The sequence below is a fragment of the Aphelocoma coerulescens genome, unplaced genomic scaffold (genome assembly GCF_041296385.1).
Source record: "Aphelocoma coerulescens isolate FSJ_1873_10779 unplaced genomic scaffold, UR_Acoe_1.0 HiC_scaffold_168, whole genome shotgun sequence".
NCBI lineage: Eukaryota > Metazoa > Chordata > Aves > Passeriformes > Corvidae > Aphelocoma > Aphelocoma coerulescens.
This window is the reverse complement of record NW_027183516.1, coordinates 190,949-215,980: the sequence shown is the minus strand read 5'-3', so window position 1 is coordinate 215,980 and position 25,032 is coordinate 190,949. Positions and strand designations below refer to the sequence as shown.

Sequence of the window (25,032 nt, the reverse complement as noted above, 5' to 3'; positions counted from 1 at the left end):
CTGGCAGGGGGGATCAGCCCCGCAGGTCCTGGCAGGGGGGATCAGCCCCACAGGTCCTGGCAGGGTTAACCCCAGTGCCCCCGCAGGTCCTGGCAGGGGAGATCAGCCCCGCAGGTCCTGGCAGGGGGGATCATCCCCGCAGGTCCTGGCAGGGCTAACCCCGTGCCCCCACAGGTCCTGGCAGGGGGGATCAGCCCCGCAGGTCCTGGCAGGGCTAACCCCGTGTCCCCACAGGTCCTGGCAGGGGGGATCAGCCCCGCAGGTCCTGGCAGGGCTAACCCCGTGCCCCCACAGGTCCTGGCAGGGGGGATCAGCCCCGCAGGTCCTGGCAGGGCTAACCCCGGTGCCCCCACAGGTCCTGGCAGGGGGGATCAGCCCCGCAGGTCCTGGCAGGGTTAACCCTGGTGCCCCCACAGGTCCTGGCAGGGGGGATCAGCCCCGCAGGTCCTGGCAGGGCTAACCCCGGTGCCCCCACAGGTCCTGGCAGGGGGGATCAGCCCCGCAGGTCCTGGCAGGGCTAACCCCGGTGCCCCCACAGGTCCTGGCAGGGGGGATCAGCCCCGCAGGTCCTGGCAGGGTTAACCCCATGTCCCCACAGGTCCTGGCAGGGTTAACCCCGGTGCCCCCCACAGGTCCTGGCAGGGGGGATCAGCCCCGCAGGTCCTGGCAGGGGAGATCAGCCCCGCAGGTCCTGGCAGGGCTAACCCCGTGTCCCCACAGGTCCTGGCAGGGGGGATCAGCCCCGCAGGTCCTGGCAGGGCTAACCCCAGTGCCCCCACAGGTCCTGGCAGGGGGGATCAGCCCCGCAGGTCCTGGCAGGGTTAACCCTGGTGCCCCCACAGGTCCTGGCAGGGGGGATCAGCCCTGCAGGTCCTGGCAGGGCTAACCCCGGTGCCCCCACAGGTCCTGGCAGGGGGGATCAGCCCCGCAGGTCCTGGCAGGGTTAACCCCGTGTCCCCACAGGTCCTGGCAGGGTTAACCCCGGTGCCCCCCACAGGTCCTGGCAGGGGGGATCAGCCCCGCAGGTCCTGGCAGGGGAGATCAGCCCCGCAGGTCCTGGCAGGGGGGATCAGCCCCACAGGTCCTGGCAGGGCTAACCCCGGTGCCCCCGCAGGTCCTGGCAGGGGGGATCAGCCCCGCAGGTCCTGGCAGGGCTAACCCCAGTGCCCCCACAGGTCCTGGCAGGGGGGATCAGCCCCGCAGGTCCTGGCAGGGCTAACCCCAGTGCCCCCCACAGGTCCTGGCAGGGCTAACCCCGGTGCCCCCGCAGGTCCTGGCAGGGGGAAACAGCCCCGCAGGTCCTGGCAGGGCTAACCCCGGTGCCCCCGCAGGTCCTGGCAGGGGGGATCAGCCCCGCAGGTCCTGGCAGGGCTAACCCCGTGTCCCCACAGGGGAGTTGGTGGCACAGTTCAAGTTCACGGTGCTGCTGATGCCCAACGGCCCCATGAGGATCACGAGCGGCCCCTTCGAGCCCGAGCTCTACAAATCCGACCTCGAGGTGCAGGACGGGGAGCTGAAGGTTGGTTCATCAGCGTTGACCTTAATTATTAATCAATTAACGCTCCAGCTCAATAGCAACCTCACCGCGGCAGTCATTTGTTTATATTTGCATATGGGAAGTTACGGATTCGTTACCTTATTGATTGGTGTTCGTGTTTATTTGTAAAATAAGGGAGGAAGGTTTGTAGTAGTTAGTAGTGTTAATGGATTAATTGCTAATTAATAAGGAAGAAATTTGTGTCTATAAATAAAGTAAATTTGCATGTATATTAATATAAAAATATACACCTATTTATATATTAATTGTATATTAATACACATATAATTATATATTAAAGTCTATTGTTAGTTATGTGTATTAATAATTAATACATATTATTAATTATATATATTAACGATTAATTATTAATATAGTATATAATGAAATATAAAAACGTGAAATAAATGAAATCAAGTGTATTAGAAATATAACATGAATAATGTAAGTATTAGAAATAGAAATCTAATGTAATAGAAATGTTATAAATGTAGATATAATGTAAATAATAGAAATAAAATAAATAGAAGTAGAATGTAAATAATAGAAATATTATAAATAGAATGTAAGTAATATAATGTAAGTATAAATATAAATGTAAGTATAAATATAAGTATAAATATAAATATAAATATAAGTATAAATATAAGTATAAATATAAGTATAAATATACATATAAATATAAATATAAATATAAATATAAATATATATATAAATATAGATGTCATGTAAATAATATAAATATTAGGAATAGGAATATAATTAAATAATAGAACTATTATAAATATAAATATAATGTAAATAATAGAAGTAAAATAAACTTCATGTAAATAATAGAAATATTATAGATATAAATATAATGTAAATAATAGAAATTTTTATTAATGTAATGTAAGTATAGATATAATGTAAATAATATGAATAAAATAAATAGATACTTAATGTAAATAATATAAATATTATGAATATAAACAATGTTAAAATAAATATAAATATAAACATAATGTACATATAAATATAAGTATAAATATAAATATAAGTATAAATATAAATATAATGTAAATAATACAAATATAAATATAATGTAAATATTATGAAGAAAGATATAATGTGAATAATAAATAAATGTAAACTTAATGTAAGTAATAGAAATATTATAAATGTAAATATGAGTATAATATATTATTTCTATAAATAAATAAAAATAAGTAAATAGATATTAAATAAATATATTTTTATATATTATTTCTATAAATAATATACTTTTATAAATATAAAAATATAATATCAATTATATATTTATATAAGTATATTATTTCTATAGATAAAAATAAATAAATATATATTAAAATAGATATATTTGTATCTTATTTAAATAAACATAAAAATATAATATAAATTATATATTCATATAAGTATATTATTTATAGAAATAAATAAAAAAATAAATATATCTTAAATAAATATATATTTATATATTATTTATATAAATAACATACTTATTTAAATATAAAAATATATAAATATGTTATTTCTATAAAATAAAAATAAATAAATATATATTAAGTAAATATATATTTATATATTATTTGAATAAATAATATACTTAATATAAATATGTAATATTAACAATTGGACTATTAACAATTGAACTATTAATAATTGAACTATTAACAATTGAACTATTAACAATTCAACTATTAATAATTGGACTATTAAAAACTGAAATATTAATTGAACTATTAATAATCGAAATAATGAATAGAGTAGTAAAAATTCAATATTAACAATTGAAATATATTAATAATTGAGCTATTAACAACCAAAATATTAACAATTGAGCTATTAATAATTGAAATATTAACAATTGAACTATTAACAATTGAGCTATTAACAATTGAGCTATTAGCAATTGAGCTATTAGCAATGACAGCATTAACAATTGAGCTATTAATGACTGCACCATTAATCACCGACCCGGCAGCCCCTCCTGGGCTCACGGGGGGGGAGCAAAGGGGGCCCCGTTCCTGCTGCTCCCAGAGCACGGCGGGACCCCCCCGACCCTCCCCCCCTCACCCTCCCTCCCGACCCTCCCCCCCGACCCTCCCCTCCTCCTGACCTTCCCCCCTCACCCTCCCCTCACCTTCCCCCCTCACCCTCCCCTCCCCTGACCCTCCCCCTGACCCTCCCCCCAACCCTCCCCCAACCCTCCCCCTCACTTTCCCCTCTCACCCTCCCCTCCCCTGACCCTCCCCCCTGACCCTCCCCCTGACCCTCCCCCCAACCCTCCCCCTCACTTTCCCCTCTCACCCTCCCCTCCCCTGACCCTCCTCCTGACCCTCCCTCCCCCTGACCCTCCCCGACCCTCCCCCTCACCCTCCCCCTGACCCTCCCCCCTGACCCTCCCCCTGACCCTCCCCCTGACCCTCCCTCCTGACCCTCCCCTTGACCCTCCCTGACCCTCCCCTTGACCCTCACCCCTCACCCTCACCCTCACCCTCCCCCCTCACCCTCCCCCGACCCTCCCCTTGACCCTCCCCCTGACCCTCCCTGACCCTCCCCCTGACCCTCCCCCCGACCCTCCCTCTGACCCTTCCCTCCCCTGACCCTCCCCCTGACCCTCCCCGACCCTCCCCCCTCACCCTCCCCTCACCCTCCCCTCACCCTCCCTCCTGACCCTCCCCAATCCTCCCCCTGACCCTCCCCAACCATCCCCCTGACCCTCCCTCCTGACCCTCCCCCTCACCCTACCCCAACCCTCCCCCATCACCCTCCCCCTCTGATCCTTCCCCCCTCACCTCCCCCGACCCTCCCCCTCCCCCCTCACCCTCCCCCCCTCGCCCTCCCCTCACCCTCTCTCCTGACCCTCCCCAATCCTCCCCCTGACCCTCCCCAACCCTCCCCCTGACCCTCCCCCCCGACCCTCCCCTCACCCTCCCCCCTCACCCTCCCCCCTCACCCTCCCCTCCCCTCACCCTCCCCCCAACCCTCCCCCTCACCCTCCCCCGACCCTCCCCTGCCCCTCCTCCTGACCTTCCCCCTCACCCTCCCCCTGACCCTCCCCTCCTGACCCTCCCCTTGACCCCCCCCACCCTTCCCCCTCCCCCCCTCGCCTTCCCCCCTCACCCTCCCCCCTCACCCTCCCCTCCCCTCACCCTCCCCCCAACCCTCCCTCTCACCCTCCCCCGACCCTCCCCTGACCCTCCTCCTGACCTTCCCTTTCCCCCTCCCCCCTAACCCTCCCCTCCCTTCCAGGCCCTGCTCCAGAGCTCCGCCAGCCGCAAGACCCAGAAGAAGAAGAAGAAGAAGGTAAACGTGGGGCCCTTTGTGCGCTGGGCAACCCCGGCTGGGCCGTTCCGGGGTCTCTCCGGGGGGGGGAAGGGCCCTGACCCATCCCTGGATTTGTCCCCACAGGCTTCCAAAAACGCCGAAAACGCCACCACGGGGGAGACGGCGGAGGAGAACGAGGCCGGCGACTGAGAGCCTTTAAAACTCTCAAATCGCCCCCTTTTTTTTTTTTTTTCCCCTCTCCCCCCCCCCCCCAAAATAAACCCCCCAAAAAAAGAAGCCCCCCTCACAAAAAATCAAAACAAAAGCATCTGGCACCGTTGTTGGTCCAGGCAGTCTGGAATTCCCAGGGAATCCGAGCAGCTCCCGTTGACTCTGCCAAGGAGGGGAGGAGGAATCTCTCGGCCGCTTCAGACGACTTTGAAATCAAAAAGAATTAACAAAACTCCCCGAAAGAGCAGCAAAAAAAACCCACAAAAGGAACCCCCCCCCCCCCCCAAACTAATAAAAATTAGGAGTGAAAGTCGCTTTTAAATCCTTAACTTTTTCTATTTCCTACGTTTGGAGAAGCGAATCCATCCCAATCCAGGGGAGAGGGAGAGGAGGGAGCCGCCGATTCCTTCCTCCTCCTCCTCCTCCTCCTCCTCCTCTTCCCTCTCCCTTTTTTTATTTTTTAATTTTTCCCTTTGGAAATTTTACACAAAAACCACAAAAAAAAAAACCCCAAAAAACCAGGTGATTCCACCCAAAAAAAGTGCCCTGTGCGAGCAATCCGGGACACGGCACCGGAATTCTTTTTGTCTTTTCCCTCTGGGATTGTGCTTTTAGAACTGGGGGGGAAGGGGGGGGGTGGGGGAAATAAAAAAAAAAAAACCCCAAACCATCAAATTTTAGCTTCCCCCTCTCCCCCCTCCTGCTCCCACTCTCGGGAGCCTTTTCTGCCTCGATTTAAGGGATTTAACAAAAAAAAAAAAAAAAAAAAAACAACACAACAAACAAACAAACAAAAAATCGCTCTTTTTTAACACAAAACTTCGTTTTTAAAATGATCCAAAACCCTCGGGAAGCCGCCGAAATTCCGGCCTTGCGGAGCTGAATTCCCAAAATCCCGGCGTGGGGGGGAGGGAGGGAGGAAGGGGCTTGGGTGCTTTTTATCCTCCCCAACATCCCCGGGAGCACATTCCACCTTTCCCTCCAGCCAGAGGAGGATTTTTTTTTGTTTGTTTGTTTGTTTTTCCACTTTTTCCTCCTCTGGATTCTTTGGATAATTTGGAGGGAAAACCCAGCAGAATTCCTGCGGGGGGGAGGGGAGAGGTGAGGGAAGCGCTGCCGGAGCCGTGGCATCCGGGATCAAGGCCCAAACCCAGGGGTATCGCTCTTTTCTAGTCGCTTTTTTACAAAAAAACCACACAAAACCAACAAAAAAAAAAAAAAAGCCGGGACTTGAATGTTGAGGTTTGGTTTTTTTTTTTTTTCCTTTGCTGATACCCCTGGGTTTTGTTTTTTTTTTTCCCCTCACCACCCTCTCCCCAATTTTTTGGGAATTCCCCATTCCCGCCTTACCCAACGTTCCCGGCCGTTCTCCGCAGGCCGCGGCGCTTCCTCGTCGAGATCCGAGTTTTCCAGCCCAAAAAATCCAACAAAAACCGACTCCACACGTGCAAATGTTACCAAAGTCAATAAAAAGAGAATAAACCGTGACCATATTGGATTTTATTCCCGTTGTTTTTTTTTTTTTTTTCCTGGTCTTTCTCTGGTCTCGGCTTCTTTTCCGATTGGGGATTGTTGGGTGGATCCGGGCAGGTTTGGTGTTGGAAATGGGATTGTTTTGAGGGGAAAATGTTTGGTTCTGAGGGGAAAAAAGGTGGTTGGAAGGGAAAAATAAATGGTTTTGAGGGGAAAACCTTGATTTTGAAGGGAAACCCTTCATTTTGGGGAAAACCCCTCATTTTAATGGAAAAAACCCTCTCATTTTGAGGGGAAACACCCTCATTTTGAGAGGAAAAGCTTCACTGGGAGGGGAAAACTCCCTCATTTTGAGGGGAAAAAGGTAATTTTGATGGAAAAAGCTCATTTTGAAGGGAAAATTCCCTCATTTTGAGGGGAAAAAATCCTGATTTTGAGGGAGAAACCGCCCTCATTTTAAGGGAAAAATCTCTCATTTTGAGGGGAAACTATCGTTTTGAAGGGAAAAAATCATTTGGAGGAAAAACCTGTGAATTTTAATGGGGAAAAAATCCTGATTTTGAGGGGAAACCCACTCATTTTGAGAGGAAAAAAAACTAATTTTGAGGGAAAAGCCTTCATTTTGGGGAAAAACCCCTCATTCTGAGGGGAAAAATCTGTATTTTGAGGGGGAAACATCCCTCATTTTAAGGGGAAAATTCCCTCATTTTGAGGGGAAAAGTCTGCATTTTGAGGGGAAAATTCCCTCATTTGAAGGGAAAAACCTCTCCTTTGGAGGGGAAAAGTCTTCATTTGGAGGGAAAACCCAGCAGAATTCCTGCGGGGGGGAGGGGAGAGGTGAGGGAAGCGCTGCCGGAGCCGTGGCATCCGGGATCAAGGCCCAAACCCAGGGGTATCGCTCTTTTCTAGTCGCTTTTTTACAAAAAAACCACACAAAACCAACAAAAAAAAAAAAAAAAAAAGCCGGGACTTGAATGTTGAGGTTTGGTTTTTTTTTTTTTTCCTTTGCTGATACCCCTGGGTTTTGTTTTTTTTTTTCCCCTCACCACCCTCTCCCCAATTTTTTGGGAATTCCCCATTCCCGCCTTACCCAACGTTCCCGGCCGTTCTCCGCAGGCCGCGGCGCTTCCTCGTCGAGATCCGAGTTTTCCAGCCCAAAAAATCCAACAAAAACCGACTCCGCACGTGCAAATGTTACCAAAGTCAATAAAAAGAGAATAAACCGTGACCATATTGGATTTTATTCCCGTTGGTTTTTTTTTTTTTTTCCTGGTCTTTCTCTGGTCTCGGCTTCTTTTCCGATTTGGGATTGTTGGGTGGATCCGGGCAGGTTTGGTGTTGGAAATGGGATTTGTTTTGAGGGGAAAATGTTTGGTTCTGAGGGGAAAAAAGGTGGTTGGAAGGGAAAAATAAATGGTTTTGAGGGGAAAACCTTGATTTTGAAGGGAAAACCCTTCATTTTAGGGAAAACCCCTCATTTTAATGGAAAAAAACCTCATTTTGAGGGGAAACACCCTCATTTTGAGAGGAAAAGCCTGACTTGGAGGGGAAAACTCCCTCACTTTGAGGGCAAAAAGGTAATTTTGATGGAAAAAGCTCATTGTGAAGGGAAAATTCCCTCATTTTGAGGGGAAAAATCTGCATTTTGAAGGGAAACATCCCTCATTTTGAAGGGAAAAGCCTTCATTTTATGGAAAATACCCCTCATTTTAATGGAAAAACCCCTCATTTTGAGGGGAAACACCCTCATTTTGAGGGGAAAAGCCTCAGTTGGAGGGGAAAACTCCCTCACTTTGAGGGGAAAAATGTAATTTTGAGGGGTATAAAGTAATTTTGATGGAAAACCTCATTTTGAAAGGAAAAGTCCCTCATTTTGAGGGGAAAAATCTGTATTTTGAAGGGGAAACATCCCTCATTTTGAGAGGAAAAGCCTCACTTGGAGGGGAAAACTCCCTCACTTTGAGGGGAAAAATGTAATTTTGAGTGGAAAAAGCTCATTGTGAAGGGAAAATTCCCTCATTTTGAGGGGAAAATCTGTATTTTGAGGGGGAAACATCCCTCATTTTAAGGGAAAATTCACATTTTGAGGGGAAATGTCTTGATTTTGAGGGGGAAACCCCTCATTTTAAGGGAAAAACCTCTAATTTTGAGGGAAAACACTTCATATTGAGGGGAAACAATCGTTTTGAAGGGAAAAAATCATTTTGAGGGAAAACCTGTGAATTTTAATGGGGGAAATCCTGATTTTGAGGGGAAAGCCACTTTTTTTGAGAGGAAAAAACCTAATTTTGAGAGGAAACCCCTCATTTTGGGGAAAAATCCTTCATTTTGAGGTAAAAAACTCATTTTGAGGGGAAAAAAATGAATTCTGTGGGGGAAAAAACCCTTATTTTGAGGAAAAAGTTTCCTCATTTTGAGGGGAAAACCCCTAATTTTGAGGGGAAAAAAACTTGAGGGAGAGGAAAAACTCATTTTGAGGGGAAAAAACCAATTTTGAGGGAAAATAAATAATTTTGACTTTAAAAAAACCCCTTCTTTTACAGGAGAAAAATATTCTGAGGTGGAAACTCCCTCTTTTTAAGGGAAAACCCCTTTAATTTTAGCCTTTTAAAGCAGTATTCCGCCTGGAGACGGGAGCCGAGAGCTCTCCCAATCCACAGGAAGGATTTAAAAACCGCGAGATTTATTTAATTTGATATTTTGTATCTTTTACGCTACAATATAAAAATATTTTCTATTTTTACTTTAAAGGAAAGTCCCTGGAAGGACTTCGGCATGCAACAACAATCCCTTTAAATCCTTGGATAAGCGGATACTCCCGAAAAATACCTGTGTTTGATGCTTTTTATTCCCAATAAATTCGAGGTGGGGAGGGACCAAACCCCGCGGCGGCGCAAAATGGCGGCGGGCGGCTGGCCTACAACTCCCACAGCGCTCTGGGCATGAGGAACTACAATTCCCGTCGTGCCTCGCGCGGCGGTGGGCGTGGCCCGAGCGTTTCTCTATAAATAGCCCCCGCCGAGCGGCGCGAGCCCCTCTCGGCTGCCGCCATCTTGGGGCCTACACCGGCCGCCACCTCCATCCGCCACCATCCGCCTCCATCCGCCGTCCCCCGCCCGCCGGGACTGAGCGGGGCGCCGCCGAACCGCCATGAGGGCCAAGGTGAGCGGCGGGGGGCGCCGCGGGGGCGGCCGATGGCGCCTCAGTAACGGCACGGCCTGGATGGGGGGGGGCGGGAGGAGGCTGCGGCCTGGACACCCCTCGGGGACAGGGGGGTCCCGGTGGGGAGAACCGGGGGGCGAGGGGCGGCGGTCCCTGGTTTAGGGGACGGGGGGGTCCCGGTGTGGTGTCGCGGGGGTTGGGGGGTCCCTGGGGGTGTCTTTGCTGGGAGGAATGTGGGGGGGAAACTGGGAGCACTGGGAGAGAGAAGGCAATGTGGGTGTGGGGGGAACTGGGAGAGAACCCGGTCTGGGACTGAGGGCGGCTGGGAGAGGCAAACCAAGCTGGGACTGGGAGAACCCAACCGGGGTGGGACTGGGAGCACTGGGAGAGACAAAGCGGTGTGGGATTGGAGGCACTGGGGGACCTGAGCAGTCTGGGACTGGGGGCACTGGGAGAGATAAAACGGAGTGGGACTGGGATTACTGGGAGAGCCAAAGCGGAGTGGGACTGGGATTACTGGGAGAGCCAAAGCGGTGTGGGACTGGGATTACTGGGAGAGCCAAGCCCCTGTGGGACTGGGAGCACTGGGACAGCCAAAGCGGTGTGGGACTGGGATTACTGGGAGAGCCAAGCCCCTGTGGGACTGGTGGGGACTGGGAGCACTGGGAGAACCAAACCAGCGTGGAACGGGGATACTGGGACAGCCAAATCCGGACTGGGAGAGATGAACCGCTGTGGGACTGGGGGTGGACTGGTAGGGACTTGGGGGCACGGGGAGAGACAAACCAGTTTGGGACTGGGGTCTCTGAGATGCATAAACCAGTGTGGCACTGGGAGTGCTAAAGCAGAGGCTGGGAAGGATAAACCAGCGTGGGACTGGGAGAGATAAACCAGTACAGGACTGGGGCTACTGGGAGAGAGCCAAACCTGTGGGACTGAGAGGGCTGGGAGAGAAAACCAGTGTGGTACTGGGTGGGAACTGGGGGCACTGGGAGAGCCAAACCAGTTTGGGACTGGGGGCACTGGGAGAGCCAGACCAATCTGGGAACTGGGGGCACTGGGAGAGCCAAACCAGTTTGGGAACTGGGGGCACTGGGAGAGCCAAACCAGTCTGGAACTGGGGGCACTGGGAGAGCCAAACCAGTTTGGGAACTGGAGGCATTGGGAAGGATAAACCAGCGTGGAACTGGGGGGAACTGGAGGCACTGGGGAGAGCCAGACCAGTGTGGGTCTGGTGAGGACTGGGGGCAATAAACCAGTACGGGACTGGGTGGGAACTGGTGGCACTGGGAGACCCAAACCCGTATGGGACTGGGTGGGAACTGGTGGCACTGGGAGACCCAAACCCTGGTGGGAACTGGTGGCACTGGGAGACCCAAACCCTGGTGGGAACTGGTGGCACTGGGAGACCAAAACCCGTATGGGACTGGTGGGAACTGGTGGCACTGGGAGACCCAAACCCTGGTGGGAACTGGTGGCACTGGGAGACCAAAACCCGTATGGGACTGGTGGGAACTGGTGGCACTGGGAGACCCAAACCCTGGTGGGAACTGGTGGCACTGGGAGACCCAAACCCTGGTGGGAACTGGTGGGGACTGGTGGCACTGGGAGACCCAAACCCTGGTGGGAACTGGTGGGAACTGGTGGCACTGGGAGACCCAAACCCTGGTGGGAACTGGTGGCACTGGGAGACCCAAACCCTGGTGGGAACTGGTGGGGACTGGTGGCACTGGGAGACCCAAACCCTGGTGGGAACTGGTGGCACTGGGAGACCAAAACCCGTATGGGACTGGTGGGAACTGGTGGCACTGGGAGACCCAAACCCTGGTGGGAACTGGTGGCACTGGGAGACCCAAACCCTGGTGGGAACTGGTGGGAACTGGTGGCACTGGGAGACCCAAACCCTGGTGGGAACTGGTGGCACTGGGAGACCCAAACCCGTATGGAACTGGTGGCACTGGGAGACCCAAACCCTGGTGGGAACTGGTGGGGACTGGTGGCACTGGGAGACCCAAACCCGTATGGGACTGGTGGGGACTGGTGGCACTGGGAGACCCAAACCCTGGTGGGAACTGGTGGCACTGGGAGACCCAAACCCTGGTGGGAACTGGTGGCACTGGGAGACCCAAACCCTGGTGGGAACTGGTGGGAACTGGTGGCACTGGGAGACCCAAACCCGTACGGGACTGGTGGGGACTGGTGGCACTGGGAGACCCAAACCCGTACGGGACTGGTGGGAACTGGTGGCACTGGGATGCCGGCGCTAACGCCCGTCCCTCTCTCCCGCAGTGGCGCAAGAAGCGAATGCGCAGGTACGTGAGACCCCCCCGGGGCTCGGGCCGGCCCCGCCTCACCGGGAGGGGGCCCGGGGGGCGGGGAGGGCCCGGCCCGGTGTCCCGGTCCCGGTCCGGCCCCGGGGGTGACGCCGACGCCGCCGCTCTGTCCCCAGGCTGAAGCGCAAGAGGAGGAAGATGAGGCAGAGGTCCAAGTAACCGCCCCCAGCGGGGCCGCGGCTCGGGGCCGTCCCGGTACCGTCCCGGTGCTGCCCCGGTGCCGTCCCGGTGCCACGGGGATGTCCCGCCGTGCCGGCCCGGTTCTTTGCTTTGCGGCGGCCGCTGTGCCGTGAATAAAAGTTGGTTCTTGCTTACACGGTGTGCGGGCTCTGCCGGTAACCGGGGAGGCGGCTGCAGGGGTGGGGGGGGGCTCCTCCAGTAACGGGGGACCAGGGCAGAGGTCCCACCGGTAACGGGGAACCAGGGCTGGGACCGCCGTCCGGCGCTCCTCCGGTAACGGGATGGGGATGGGGGTCCTTCGGGAACAAGAGAGGGTCGGAACAGGCGGATTCTCTTTTATGGGGCCGGGAAGCGGCACCGGGAATCGTCCGGTAACGGGGCAGGGGGCGGGACCGGGACGGGGGCCGGAACAGCGGGGAGAGGGGGAGCCTCAGGTAACGGGGGCAGATGGAGGCGACCGCGGGTTCCTGCGGTAACGGGGGCAGGTGGGCGGGACTGGGGTGAGGAGTGCTCCGGTAACGGGGCAGGCGGGCGGGACTGGGGCTGGGGAACCCTCCGGTAGCGGGGCAGGCGGGCGGGACTGGGGCTGGGGAACCCTCCGGTAACGGGGCAGGTGGGCGGGACTGGGGAACCCTCCGGTAACGGGGCAGGCGGGCGGGACTGGGGCTGGGGAACCCTCCGGTAACGGGGCAGGCGGGCGGGACTGGGGAACCCTCCGGTAACGGGGCAGGCGGGCGGGACTGGGGCTGGGGAACCCTCCGGTAACGGGGCAGGTGGGCGGGACTGGGGCTGGGGAACCCTCCGGTAACGGGGCAGGCGGGCGGGACTGGGGTGAGGAGTGCTCCGGTAACGGGGCAGGCGGGCGGGACTGGGGCTGGGGAACCCTCCGGTAGCGGGGCAGGTGGGCGGGACTGGGGCTGGGGAACCCTCCGGTAACGGGGCAGGCGGGCGGGACTGGGGAACCCTCCGGTAACGGGGCAGGCGGGCGGGACTGGGGCTGGGGAACCCTCCGGTAACGGGGCAGGTGGGCGGGACTGGGGCTGGGGAACCCTCCGGTAACGGGGCAGGCAGGAGGGGACTCCCCCGCTAACGGGACAGGTTCGGCGCCGAGCTGAGGAATCGCCCGGTGCCGTGGGCAAGGACCGGGGTCGGTCCGAGCCGGGACCGAGATGTTCCGGGATCGCCCACGCGGAGTCCGGCGCGGCGGCAGCGGCTCCCGTCGATGACGTCACGGTGACGCAGTTCCGGCGCGCCGCGCGCTCCCGGCGCCGCGCGGGTCCTTCCGGGCCGCCCCGGAAGCGGCGCCGAGCGGGTCCCGCCCGCCGCCGGCACCGGCCGCGCGTTGTTGGCGCCGGAGGCTCCGCGGGGAGGCCGCGAGCCGGTGAGTGCGGGGCCGGGCCGCGCCGGGACCGGGGGAGGCCGCGCTCCGCCGCTCTCCCAGGCCTCGCCGGTGGCGCTGCGGCTCCGTCCCGGGGCGCCTCGCGGGGCTGTCACGGGGCGCGGGTCCCGCAGCGCGGGGCTCGGTGCCGCCCGGGGCGCGGGGAGCGGCCGCCAGGGACTTCCCGGGGTTCCCTCCGCCGTCCGGGGCTTGGCGGGGGCTGTGGGGGGACACCCGGGGGCTGTGGCGGGGGCTCCCCGGCCGTGCTGCCCCTGCACCGGCTCCGCGGCACCGCCGGGACCCCGCGGCGGGTGTTTCCCCCGTACCGGGGTCGCTCCCATCCCTCCGTGCCTCCGTCCGTGCCCGGTGCTTCCCCTCCATCCCCCGTCGGTACCGGGCTCGCTCCGGGTCCCTCCCTCGCCCCGTCCCTCCCTCCGTGCCCGGTGCCCCGGGATGGGTTTTTTCTCCTCCCCACCGCTACCGGCGTCACTCCCGGTCCCCCCTTCACCCCTTCCATCCCCAGAGCCCCGGGGGTGAGGATTTCCCATCCCACGGTCCCTCCCGGTCCCTCCCGGTCCCTCCGTCATTGCCTGGAGCTCCGGGGTGGCCGTTTCTGCCCCTTCCCGCCGGTACCGGCGTCAGTCCCGGTCCCTCCCTCTGGTCCTGGCCTCGCTCCCGCTCCCTCCCTCGGTGCCCGGTGTCCCGGGGTGGGTGTAGCCCTGCGGTACCGGGGTCCCACCCTCTCCCAGGGTGAGTGTTTCCCCCACCGCCCCATTCCCGGTCCCTCCCTCTCTCCCTCCTCCAGTCCCGGGACTCCTCCCGTTCCCTCTCTCGGTGCCCCGGCATGGGATTTCCCCCCATTCCCGCTCCCTCCGGGTCCCTCCCTCACTCCATCCCTTTCTCCCTCCCTCCTCCCCTCCCGATCCCCCTCCCCCTCCCTCGGTGCCCCACCGTGGGATTTCCCCCCCATTCCCGGCGTCCCACCCTCTCCCAAGGGTGGCTGTTTCCCCCCCCCCCCTCCCCCATTCCCAGAACTCCTCCCGTTCCCTCTCTCGGTGCCCCGCGATGGGATTTCCCCCCCGTTCCCCGTCCCTCCCGATCCCTCCCTCACCCCATCCCTCCCTTCCTCCTCCCCCCACAGCCGCCGCCGCCCCTCCCCTCGAAGATGCCCGACCGCGACGGCCGCGACGGCTACGCCAACGGGGGCAGCGGCGACGAGGCGGGCGCGGGCGCCGACGACATCTGCCGCGACTTCCTGCGCAACGTCTGCAAGCGGGGCAAGCGCTGCCGCTTCCGCCACCCCGACATCTCCGAGGTCACCAACCTGGGCGTGCGCAAGAACGAGTTCATCTTCTGCCACGACTTCCAGAACAAGGAGTGCGTGCGCCTCAACTGCCGCTTCATCCACGGCACCAAGGAGGACGAGGACTGCTACAAGAAGACCGGCGAGCTGCCGCCGCGCTTGCGCCAGAAAGTGGCCGCCGGGCTGGGGCTGTCGCCCGCCGACCTCCCCAACAGCAAGGAGGAGGTGCCGATCTGCCGGGATTTCCTCAAGGGGGACTGCCAGCGCGGGGCCAAGTGCAAGTTCCAGCACCTGCAGCGGGACTACGAGTACGAGGCGCGGGGCCGCGAGCAGGGGCTGGGCCCCGGCGGGCGCCGCTACGAGCCCTACGACGGCCTCTACGACCCCGACGAGCCGGTGCTGAAGCGGCGGCGGGCGGAGGGGCTCTACGAGAGCTACGAGTACGGCTTCGCCAGCCCGCGGGCCGTGGAGTACCGGCTGCTGGAGGAGGAGAACGTGCTGCTGCGGAAGCGCGTGGAGGACCTCAAGAAGCAGGTGAACAACCTGCTGGCCACCAACGAGGTGCTGCTGGAGCAGAACGCGCAGTTCCGCAACCAGGCCAAGGTGATGACGCTCAGCTCCACGGCCACGGCCACCGAGCAGACTCTGGCGCCCACGGTGGGGACGGTCACCAACTACAACCACAGCATCGCGCAGACGCACACCACGCTCAGCAGCCAGGCCCTGCAGCCCCGCCCCGTCACCCAGCAGGATTTGGTGGCCCCGGCCGGCGCCCAGGCCGCCCCTCCGGCCAACGCCGCGCCCCCCATGAACCCCGAGATCGCGCCGCTGTCGGCGGCCCTGGCGCAGACCATCGCCCAGGGCATGGCCCCCCCGCCCGTGTCCATGGCGCCGGTGGCCGTGTCGGTGGCGCCGGTGGCCGTGTCCATGGCGCAGCCGCTCGGCGGCATCACCATGAGCCACGCCACCACGCCCATGGTCACCTACCCCATCGCCTCGCAGAGCATGCGGATAACGGCCATGCCGCACTGACACCCACACCGGGGGACCCACCGGGACCCCCCCGCCGCCGAACTGAGCCCGGGGGGGGGGGGGGGCGGCGGGACGAGGACGGACACACGGACCCTGCGGATGCGGGCGGGGGCTGCGGGTGTGGGACGCCCTCGCCGTGCGGGACAAGCTCCCGTGGGGAGGGTCGTGCGTGCTGCCACACCCACCCCCGGAGCCCCGTGGGACGGACTGAGCGCCGGGGCTGAGTCCCGGGGGGGCCGGGGGTGGCACCGGGGCTCCCCCCGCCCTGTAATGTTTTCAGCTATTAAAACAGAAAAACCCCAAAGCAGCACGGGCGCGGCGGTCGCTGTCCCGGTACCGCCGGGAAGGGCCGGGGAGCGGACGGGGGGGGCGGGGGGGACACCGGGATGGGGACACCGGGACGGGGACACCGGGACGGGGACACGTGACAGAGGCCACGCCCCTCACCGAGGCCACGCCCTCTCATCAACAAGGGCGTGTCCAAAGACACGTGACCGCTGTGGGGGCGTGGCCACGCCCTGGCTTGCAGCCAATGAGTGACGCACGGTGGGGGGGCGTGGCCAAGATCTGGCGGCCGGCCAATGGGCGACGCGTCCGGAGCCGGGGGGGCGTGTCCTGGGCCGTGCGGCTCAGCCAATGGGCGCGCTGTGCGTGCCGGGGGCGGGGCCGGGGCGGGGCCGGGGCGGGAGCGGCGGAGCGGGCGCGGAGCGGGAGCGATGGAGCGGCGGAGCGGGCCCGGGCTGGCGGCTCTGGGCGCGCTGGGCCGGCGGCTGCTCTGGGCGCTGCCCGCCTACGCCGCGGGGCTGCTGGGGCTGGGCGCGGGCGCGGTGGTGCTCGCGCTCGCTCTCTACGCGGGCTGGCGGCGGCGGCGGCGCGCCCGGGAGCGCGGGATGCGCGCGGCCGAGCGCCTGCAGCGCGACGAGGAGGCGGCCGTGCGCGCCGCCGCCGCCGGGCTGGGCGCGGCCCGCGGGGAGCTGCCGGCCTGGGTAAGCGGGTGCTCGGGGCCCCGCAGCGCCGTTATCGCCGGCGGGAAGGGCTCGGGGGGAAGCCCCGCTACGGGGCCGGGCGGGATCCCCGCCACCGGGCACCGCAACCCCCCGGTGGGACCTCCGGGGGTTGGGAAGCGCAGACCCCCCCCGGTGGGACCCCCGGGGCTGGGCGCTGCGTCCTCCCCGGGCCCCGCTGAGGCTCCCCCGGCTCTGCTGCGCTGCGGGCACCGCTTGAGTTCCCCGCCGGGCGGGACCCCCCCCCCCCCCCGGGCGGGACCCCCCCTTCTCTGCTCCGCTCTAGCCCCCTCTTGGCACCCCTGGGGACCCCCGGCAGCCCCAGCGCACCCCCCGGGCCCCGCCGCCGGTGTCCCCCGCCTCTCTGCCAACTTCCCGCCCGGCGGGACCCCTGGGCAGCCCCGAGAACCGCAGCGCATCCGCCGGGCCCCGCCGCGCTGAGCCCCGCTTGAGTTCTCCCCGTCGGGGGGACCCCGAGGCACCGCGCCCTCCCCGGCGGGACCCCCGGGCCGCGCCCCGCATCCCGCACCGCTCCCGCTGCCGGGGCCCCGCCTCTGCTGCGCTGCGGGACCCCCGGGACCCCCGGACCGGGCACTTCCCGGCTCCCTTCTCGGCTGCGCTGCAGACCCCGCTTGAGACCCCCAGGGACCCCCGGGCCGGGCACCGCATCCCCCGCGGGGTCCCCCCGCCTCTGCTGCGCTGCAGACCCCGCTTGAGACTCCCGGGGAACCCCCCCCGAGCCCCGCAGCACCGAGCCCCGCTTGAGCTCCGCTGCCGGGACCCCTCGGTGCTGCTTTCCAGCCTTTCCTTGGGTTTCCCGCTCGGGCGGGACCCCCGGCAGCCCCACCGAGCCCCGCTTTGAGCTCCCGGCCTTGCGGGACCCCCGGGGCCGGGATCGCCGCCTCACCGAGAGCCCCCCGTGCCCGCCCCCCGCCGCAGCGCGGCCCCGCTGCCCCCGGGCGGGGTCCCCCGCAGCGAGGGGACAGCGCCGGTACCGCCCGGGGCCTTCCGGCAGTGCCGTGACTCACCGGGCCCGGGGGGGCCGTTTCCTGCCCGGCTGCGGATGGGGCGGCCGAGGGGAGGGGGGGGGGGCGTGAAACCCCTCCCCACGGTGCCCGAGGGGTCCGAACCCCCTTTCTCGGGACTTCCCCCCCACCGGGACCCCCCTTTCGGGACCCCCGGGAACGGGAAGATGTTGGGGGACGCGGGGGTTGACGGGGTCCCCGCGGGGTTGCGGCGGGAGGTTGGGGGAAACTGAGGCACGGGGCTGGGAGGGGCGGTGTCCCCGCCGTGCCCGGGCGGCCCTCCCGGGCTCAGGGCCCCCCCTGTCCCCCAGGTCAGCTTCCCGGATGTGGAGCGGGCGGAATGGCTGAACAAGGTGAGGCGTCCGTGTGTCCGGCCCGCCCCGCGCCCTGCGCCGCCTCCCGCCGCTCCCGCGTCCCTCCCGCAGCCCTCCCGCATCCTTCCATCCCTCCCGCAGCCCTCCCGCATCCCTCCATCCCTCCCGCATCCCTCCATCCCTCCCGCATCCTTCCATCCCTCCCGCAGCCCTCCCGCATCCTTCCATCCCTCCCGCATCCCTCCATCCCTCCCGCATCCTTCCATCCCTCCCGCATCCTTCCATCCCTCCCGCATCCCTCCATCCCTCCCGCATCCCTCCATCCCTCCCGCATCCCTCCATCCCTCCCGCGTCCTTCCATCCCTCCCGCATCCCTCCATCCCTCCCGCATCCTTCCATCCCTCCCGCATCCTTCCATCCCTCCTGCATCCTTCCTCCTCTCCCTGCATCCCTCCTCCATCCCTCCCTCCCTCCCTCCTGGCCTCCTTCCATTCCCCCCTCCCGCATCCCTCCCTCCCTCTCTCTCTCTCCATCCCTCCCTGCGTCCTTCTGTCCATCTCTGCCTCTGTCCCTCCCTCCATCCCCAGTGTCCATCCCGTGCCCACCTCTCCGTTCCTGGTGTCCATCCCTCCATTCCCGGTGTCCATCCCTCCATTCCGTGTCCATTCCTCGTGCCATCCCACCATCCCCAGTGTCCATCCCCTGTGTCCATCCCACGTCCGTCCCTCCATCCCCAGTGTCCGTTCCTCCATCCCCAGTGTCCATCCCTCCATCTCCAGTGTCCATCCCCAGTGTCCATCCCCTGTGTCCATCCTCTGTGTCCATCCCACCGTCCCCAGTGTCCGTACCTCCATTCCTGGTGTCCATCCCTCCATCTCCAGTGTCCATCCCCTGTGTCCATCCCACCATCCCCAGTGTCCATTCCCAGTGTCCATCCCACGTCCATCCCTCCATTCCCAGTGCCCATCCCTCCATCTCCAGTGTCCATCCCTCCGTTCCCAGTGTCCATCCCTCTGCTCCCTGTCCATCCCATGTCCATCCCTCCATCCCCGGTGTCCATCCCACCATCCCCAGTGTCCATCCCGTGTCCATCCCACGTCCATCCCTCCATCTCCAGTGTCCATCCCTCCATTCCCAGTGCCCATCCCTCCATCCCCAGTGTCCATCCCTCCGTTCCCTGTCCACCCCGTGTCCGTCCCTCAATCCCCAGTGTCCATCCCTCCATCTCCAGTGTCCATCCCTCCGTTCCCAGTGTCCATCCCTCTGCTCCCTGTCCACCCCATGTCCATCCCTCCATCCCGTGTCCATCCCACCATCCCCAGTGTCCATCCCCTGTGTCCATCCCACGTCCATCCCTCCATCTCCAGTGTCCATCCCTACGTTCCCAGTGCCCATCCCTCTGCTCCCTGTCCATCCCACGTCCATCCCTCCATTCCCAGTGTCCACCCCATGTCCATCCCTCCATCCCCAGTGTCCATCCCATGTCCATCCCTCCATCCCCGGTGTCCATCCCTCCATTCCCGGTGTCCATCCCACGTCCATCCCTCCATCTCCAGTGTCCATCCCTCCATTCCCAGTGCCCATCCCTCTGCTCCCTGTCCATCCCACGTCCATCCCTCCATTCCCAGTGTCCACCCCATGTCCATCCCTCCATCCCCAGTGTCCATCCCGTGTCCATCCCTCCATCCCCGGTGTCCATCCCGTGTCCATCCCTCCATTCCCAGTGTCCATCCCGTGTCCATCCCTCCATTCCCAGTGTCCATCCCTCCATCCCCGGTGTCCACCCCGTGTCCATCCCTCCCTCCCCAGCGTCCGTCTGTCCGTGTCCGGCAGGTCCTGGCGCAGGCCTGGCCGTTCTTCGGGCAGTACATGGAGAAGCTGCTGCTGGAGAACGTGGCCCCTTCCATCCGCGCCTCCAACACCCACCTGCAGACCTTCACCTTCACCAAGGTGGACATGGGCGAGAAGGTAAATTCGGGGTGGCCCCCCCCGACCCCCTTGACCCCCTCCGTGACCCCCCCACTCACCTCTGCCCCCTCCCCCCAACCCCCCGCAGCCCCTCCGTGTCCTGGGGGTCCGGGCCCACCCCGGCACCCACAAGAAGCAGATCCTGCTGGACCTCAACATCAGGTGAGCGGCCGGAGCCACCGGTGAGGTGACAGCGCCAGGTCTCAGCCTCCTGGGTGTCCCCCCCCCGGCGCTGTGGGGGGAGGGGGTCCGGGGGGGCCGCGGTGACACCCCCCACCCTCATCTCGTGTCCCCTCAGCTACGTCGGTGACGTCCAGATCGACGTGGAGGTGAAGAAGTTCTTCTGCAAGGCGGGGGTGAAGGGGATGCAGGTGAGGGGGGCTTTGGGGGGGGAGGTCTGGGAATGACTCTGGGGGGGAGGGGGGGGGTCGTATCTCATCTTAAACCACCTCCCCTTCCCCCCCCCAGCTCCACGGGATGCTCCGGATCATCCTGGAGCCCCTCCTGGGGGACGTGCCCATCGTGGGGGCCCTCACCATGTTCTTCATCCGCCGCCCCGTGAGTTTGTCCCCGTGTCCGTCCGTCCGTCCCCCCCCTGCCCCTGGTAACCCCGGACCCCCCCCCGGACACACCGGGGGTCTTCCTCCCCCCAAAAAAAACACCCGGAAGCCCCCCAGGACACACCAGGGGTCCTCCCCCCCCCCCCCAAAAGAACACCCGGAGCCCCCTCCTCTGGACACACTGGGGGTCCTCCCCCCAAAAAACCACCCAGACACCCAAGGACACACCAGGGGTCCTCCCCCCCCCCAAAAGAGCACCCGGACCCCCCCCCCAGGACATACCGGGGGTCCCTGCCCCCCAAAGAGCACCCAGACCCCTCCTCCCCAGGACACACCAGGGGTCCTCCCCCCAAAAAAACCACCTGGAAGCCCCCCAGGACACACCGGGGTTCTCCCCCCCCAAAGAACACCCGGACCCCCCCTCCCCAGGACACACTGGGGGTCCTCCCCCCTCCCCAAAAAGGACCGGTAACCCCGCACCCCCAAAAAAGGACCGGCAACCCCCCCCACCATCCCCAAAAAGGACCAGCAACCCTGAACCCCCCACCCCGGGACACACTGGGGGTCCTCCTCCCCCCCCAAAAACCACCCAGACGCCCCCCAAGGACACACCAGGGGTCCTGCCCCCTCCCCAAAAAGGACCTGCAACCCTGAACCCCCCCGAGGACACACCGGGGGTCCTCCCCCCCCCCAAAAGAACATCCAGAAGTCCCCCAAGGACACACCAGGGGTGTCCCACCCCCCCCCAAAAGTACCGGCACCCCCCCCCCACCACCACCCCAGGACACACCGGGGGTCCTCCCCCCACAAAAGAACATCCAGAAGGATGTCCCACCCCCCCAAAAGTACCGGCACCCCCCCTCCCTACCCCAGGACACACCGGGGGTCCCTCCCCCCCCACAAAAGAACATCCAGAAGTCCCCCAAGGACACACCAGGGGTGTCCCACCCCCCCCAAAAGTACCGGCACCCCCCCACCACCACCACCCCAGGACACACCGGGGGTCCTCCCCCCACAAAAGAACATCCAGAAGGATGTCCCACCCCCCCCAAAAGTACCGGCACCCCCCCTCCCTACCCCAGGACACACCGGGGGTCCTCCTCCCCCCCAAAAAACCACCCAGACGCCCCCCAAGGACACACCAGGGATCCTCCCCCCTCCCCAAAAAGGACCTGCAACCCTGAACCCCCCCGAGGACACACCGGGGGTCCTCCCCCCCCACAAAAGAACATCCAGAAGTCCCCAAGGACACACCAGGGGTGTCCCACCCCCCCAAAAGTACCGGCACCCCCCCCCCACCACCACCCCAGGACACACCGGGGGTCCTCCCCCCACAAAAGAACATCCAGAAGTCCCCCAAGGACACACCAGGGGTGTCCCACCCCCCCAAAAGTACCGGCACCCCCCCCCACCACCCCAGGACACACCGGGGGTCCCTCCCCCCCCCCTTCCTCCCCCCACTCCGACCCCATCCCACTCCTTCCAGACCTTGGACATCAACTGGACGGGGATGACCAACCTGCTGGACATCCCCGGCCTCAGGTGAGCCCCACCCCTTTACGGGGGCATCCCCGCCCTCCCTGCCCGCTCCGTGCCCCCCTCCGCGGCCCCGCCCTGACCGTGTCCGTCCCTCCCTTCCCCCCCTCCCCACCCCCCGATCCCAGCTCCATGTCGGACACGATGATCATGGACACCATCTCCTCCTACCTCGTGCTGCCCAACCGGCTCCTGGTGCCGCTGGTGCCCGACCTGCCCGAGGCCGCGCAGCTCCGCTCTCCCCTCCCGCGGGTAAAGGACGCGGGGGTGGCATCCCGAGGGTCGCCTGTCCCCCCTCTGCCACCCCTCTCGGTGACCCCCACGCCGCCCCCATCCTCAGGGCGTGGTGCGGGTGCACCTGAGGGGTGCGCGGGACCTGCGCTGCAAGGACCGGTTCATGGGGGGGCTGGTGGAGGGCAAGTCGGACCCCTACGCCGTCCTGCGCGTGGGGACGCAGGTGGCCACCAGCCGCGTCATCGACGACAACCTCAACCCCACCTGGGACGAGGTGTACGAGGTGAGGCGGCCCCCGGTTGCCCCCTTTTTCCCTTCCTTTTTCCCTTTTTCCCTTCCTTTTTCCCTTTTTCCCCCCTTTTTCCCTTCCTTTTTCCCTTTTTCCCCCCTTTTTCCCTTCCTTTTTCCCTTTTTTCCCCCTTTTTCCCTTCCTTTTTCCCTTTCTTCCCCCTTTTTCCCTTCCTTTTTCCCTTTTTTCCCCCTTTTTCCCCTTCCTTTTTCCCTTTTTCCCTTCCTTTTTCCCTTTTTTCCCCCTTTCTCCCTTCCTTTTTTCCCTTCCTTTTTTCCTCCTCTTTCCCCCCCTTCTTCCCCTTCCTTCTCTTCCCCCATTTTCCCCCCTTTTCCCCCACTTTTCCTCCTTTTTTCCCCTCCTCTTTCCCTCCTTTTCCCTCTCATTCTTCCCCCCACTTTTCCACTTCTTTCCCCTCATTCTTCTCCCTCCTTTCCCCTTTTTCCCCCCATTATCCCCCTCAATCTTTCCCCTCCTCTTTCCCTCCTTTTCCCTCTCATTCTTCCCCCACTTTTCCACTTCTTTCCCCTCATTCTTTCCCTCCTTTCCCCTTTTCCCCCCATTTTTCCCCACTTTCCCTCATTCTTTTCCTTCTCTTTCCCTCCTTTTCCCTCTCATTCTTCCCCCACTTTTCCACTTCTTTCCCCTCATTCTTCTCCTCCTTTCCCCTTTTTCCCCCCATTTTCCCCTCATTCTTTCCCCTCCTCTTTCCCTCCTTTTCCCTCTCATTCTTCCCCCACTTTTCCACTTCTTTCCCCTCATTCTTTCCCCCCTTTCCCCTTTTCCCCCCCATTTTCCCCTGCTTTCCCTCATTCTTTTCCTCCTCTTTCCCTCCTTTTCCCCCTCATTCTTCCCCCCTTCCCCCCCCGCTTCCCCTCCTTTTTCCCCCCTCCCTTTTCCCCTCCTCATCTCCCCTTTTCCCCCCTCATTCTTCCCCTTTTTTCTCCCCTTTCCCCCCTTCATTCTCCCCTTCCCCCCCCCCCCTCCGGGACCATCCCCAAACTTCAGACTCCCCCCCAACATCCCCCCCCCCCCCGACCCCCCTTCGCATGCCCAGCTGGGGCCGTGGGGGACAGGGACACACAGGGACACCCCGACCCCACCGGCTGGGACACGGGGACCCCCCCGCCGGCTTTGGGGACCCCCCCCCCCAAGCTGCTGCTGTCCCCCTCCCCTCGTCCCAGTTCATCGTGCACGAGGTGCCGGGCCAGGAGGTGGAGGTGGAGCTCTTCGACAAAGACCCCGACAAGGACGATCTCCTGGGCAGGTGAGGGGGGGGGGTGGGGGGCCCGCACCCCCAATTTGGGGTTGGGGGAAGGGGTTTCTGCCTCCCCTCCCCCAATTTCCCCCCTCCCCTCCCCAAATTCCCAGCGTCTCCCATCCCCCAGGATGAAGCTGGACCTCGGGGAGGTGCTCAGAGCGCGGGTGATGGAGGAGGTGGGTGCTGGGGGAAGGGGGGGGGGGATGGACGGGGGTGGGTTTTTGGGGTTCCGGGGGGTGGGGGTCGCGCTGACGCCCCCTCCCCGCAGTGGTTCCCGCTGCAGGAGGGGGGCCAGGGCCGGCTCCACCTGCGCCTGGAATGGCTCTCGCTCCTCTCCGACGCCTCCAAGCTGGACCAGGTCAGTGGGATGAGTTTGTTGGGGCTCAGCTGTGCTTGGGGGGGCTTCCCCGACTGACCCCCCCCTCCCCTTTTTTTTTTGGGGTGCCCCCCCCCCCCCCCCAGGTTTTGGAAAGGAACCGGACAATCGTGGCCAAACCCGACCCCCCGTCCTCTGCCATCCTCATCGTGTACCTGGACAGGGCTGAGGGGCTGCCCGTGAGTGGGGGTCTGAGGGGGTCCGGGGGGGTCCGGGGCGCTGCCCTGGGGGGGGTTCGAGGTGTGGGGACCCCCCCCCGACCCCCCGTTTTTGCGCAGATGAAGAAACCGGGGAAGGAGCCCAACCCCGTGGTTCAGGTCTCGGTGCAGGACGTCACAAGGGAGAGCAAGGTGGGAGGGGGTTTGGGGGGGTCGGGGGGAGGGATCTCAGGGGGGTTGGGGGGCACGGTGGGGGTCTGACCTGAGCCCCCCAGGTGGTCTGCAACACCTCGGCCCCCGTCTGGGAAGACGCTTTCCGCTTCTTCCTGCACGACCCCAGGAACCAGGACGTGGATTTCCAGGTGAGACCCCAACCCCCGGCTCCGTGTCCCCCCCTTTGTTCCCTCC

The 25,032-nt window shown here is 60.4% G+C and overlaps 3 protein-coding genes and 1 long non-coding RNA gene across 4 annotated transcripts in view; all 4 read left to right on the top strand.

The window, feature by feature from the left end:
- LOC138100922 (proliferation-associated protein 2G4) overlaps positions 1–5,360 on the top strand; it is a 32,507-nt gene extending 27,147 nt beyond the window's left edge. Inside the window, exons 11-13 of the mRNA XM_068998748.1 lie at positions 1,392–1,519; positions 4,793–4,846; positions 4,952–5,360. Coding sequence (XP_068854849.1) covers positions 1,392–1,519; positions 4,793–4,846; positions 4,952–5,017 — 248 coding nt within the window. The 3' untranslated portion in view covers positions 5,018–5,360. The remainder of the gene's footprint in view (positions 1–1,391; positions 1,520–4,792; positions 4,847–4,951) is intronic.
- Positions 5,361–9,532: 4,172 nt separating this feature from the next.
- Positions 9,533–12,320, top strand: LOC138100927 (uncharacterized). Its single transcript, XR_011146968.1, has 3 exons — positions 9,533–9,673; positions 11,963–11,985; positions 12,123–12,320. It is a non-coding gene; the product is annotated as an uncharacterized lncRNA (long non-coding RNA).
- A 1,164-nt stretch (positions 12,321–13,484) lies between these two features.
- Positions 13,485–16,198, top strand: LOC138100923 (zinc finger CCCH domain-containing protein 10-like). The gene is made up of 2 exons (XM_068998749.1): positions 13,485–13,567; positions 14,706–16,198. The coding sequence occupies exon 2, from the start codon at positions 14,730–14,732 to the stop codon at positions 15,897–15,899; it is 1,170 nt and encodes a 389-aa protein (XP_068854850.1). The 5' UTR covers positions 13,485–13,567; positions 14,706–14,729; the 3' UTR covers positions 15,900–16,198.
- A 417-nt stretch (positions 16,199–16,615) lies between these two features.
- LOC138100936 (extended synaptotagmin-1-like) lies at positions 16,616–24,989 on the top strand (the record flags this gene model as incomplete). The annotated part of the gene is made up of 15 exons (XM_068998760.1): positions 16,616–16,885; positions 18,240–18,281; positions 20,076–20,210; positions 20,299–20,372; positions 20,509–20,581; positions 20,679–20,768; positions 22,257–22,312; positions 22,435–22,558; positions 22,647–22,823; positions 24,014–24,096; positions 24,218–24,266; positions 24,359–24,448; positions 24,553–24,645; positions 24,745–24,816; positions 24,900–24,989. Coding segments are annotated over exons 1-15 (1,518 nt in total), but the record flags the coding sequence as incomplete, so codon positions are not given.
- Between the last annotated feature and the right edge of the window lie 43 nt (positions 24,990–25,032).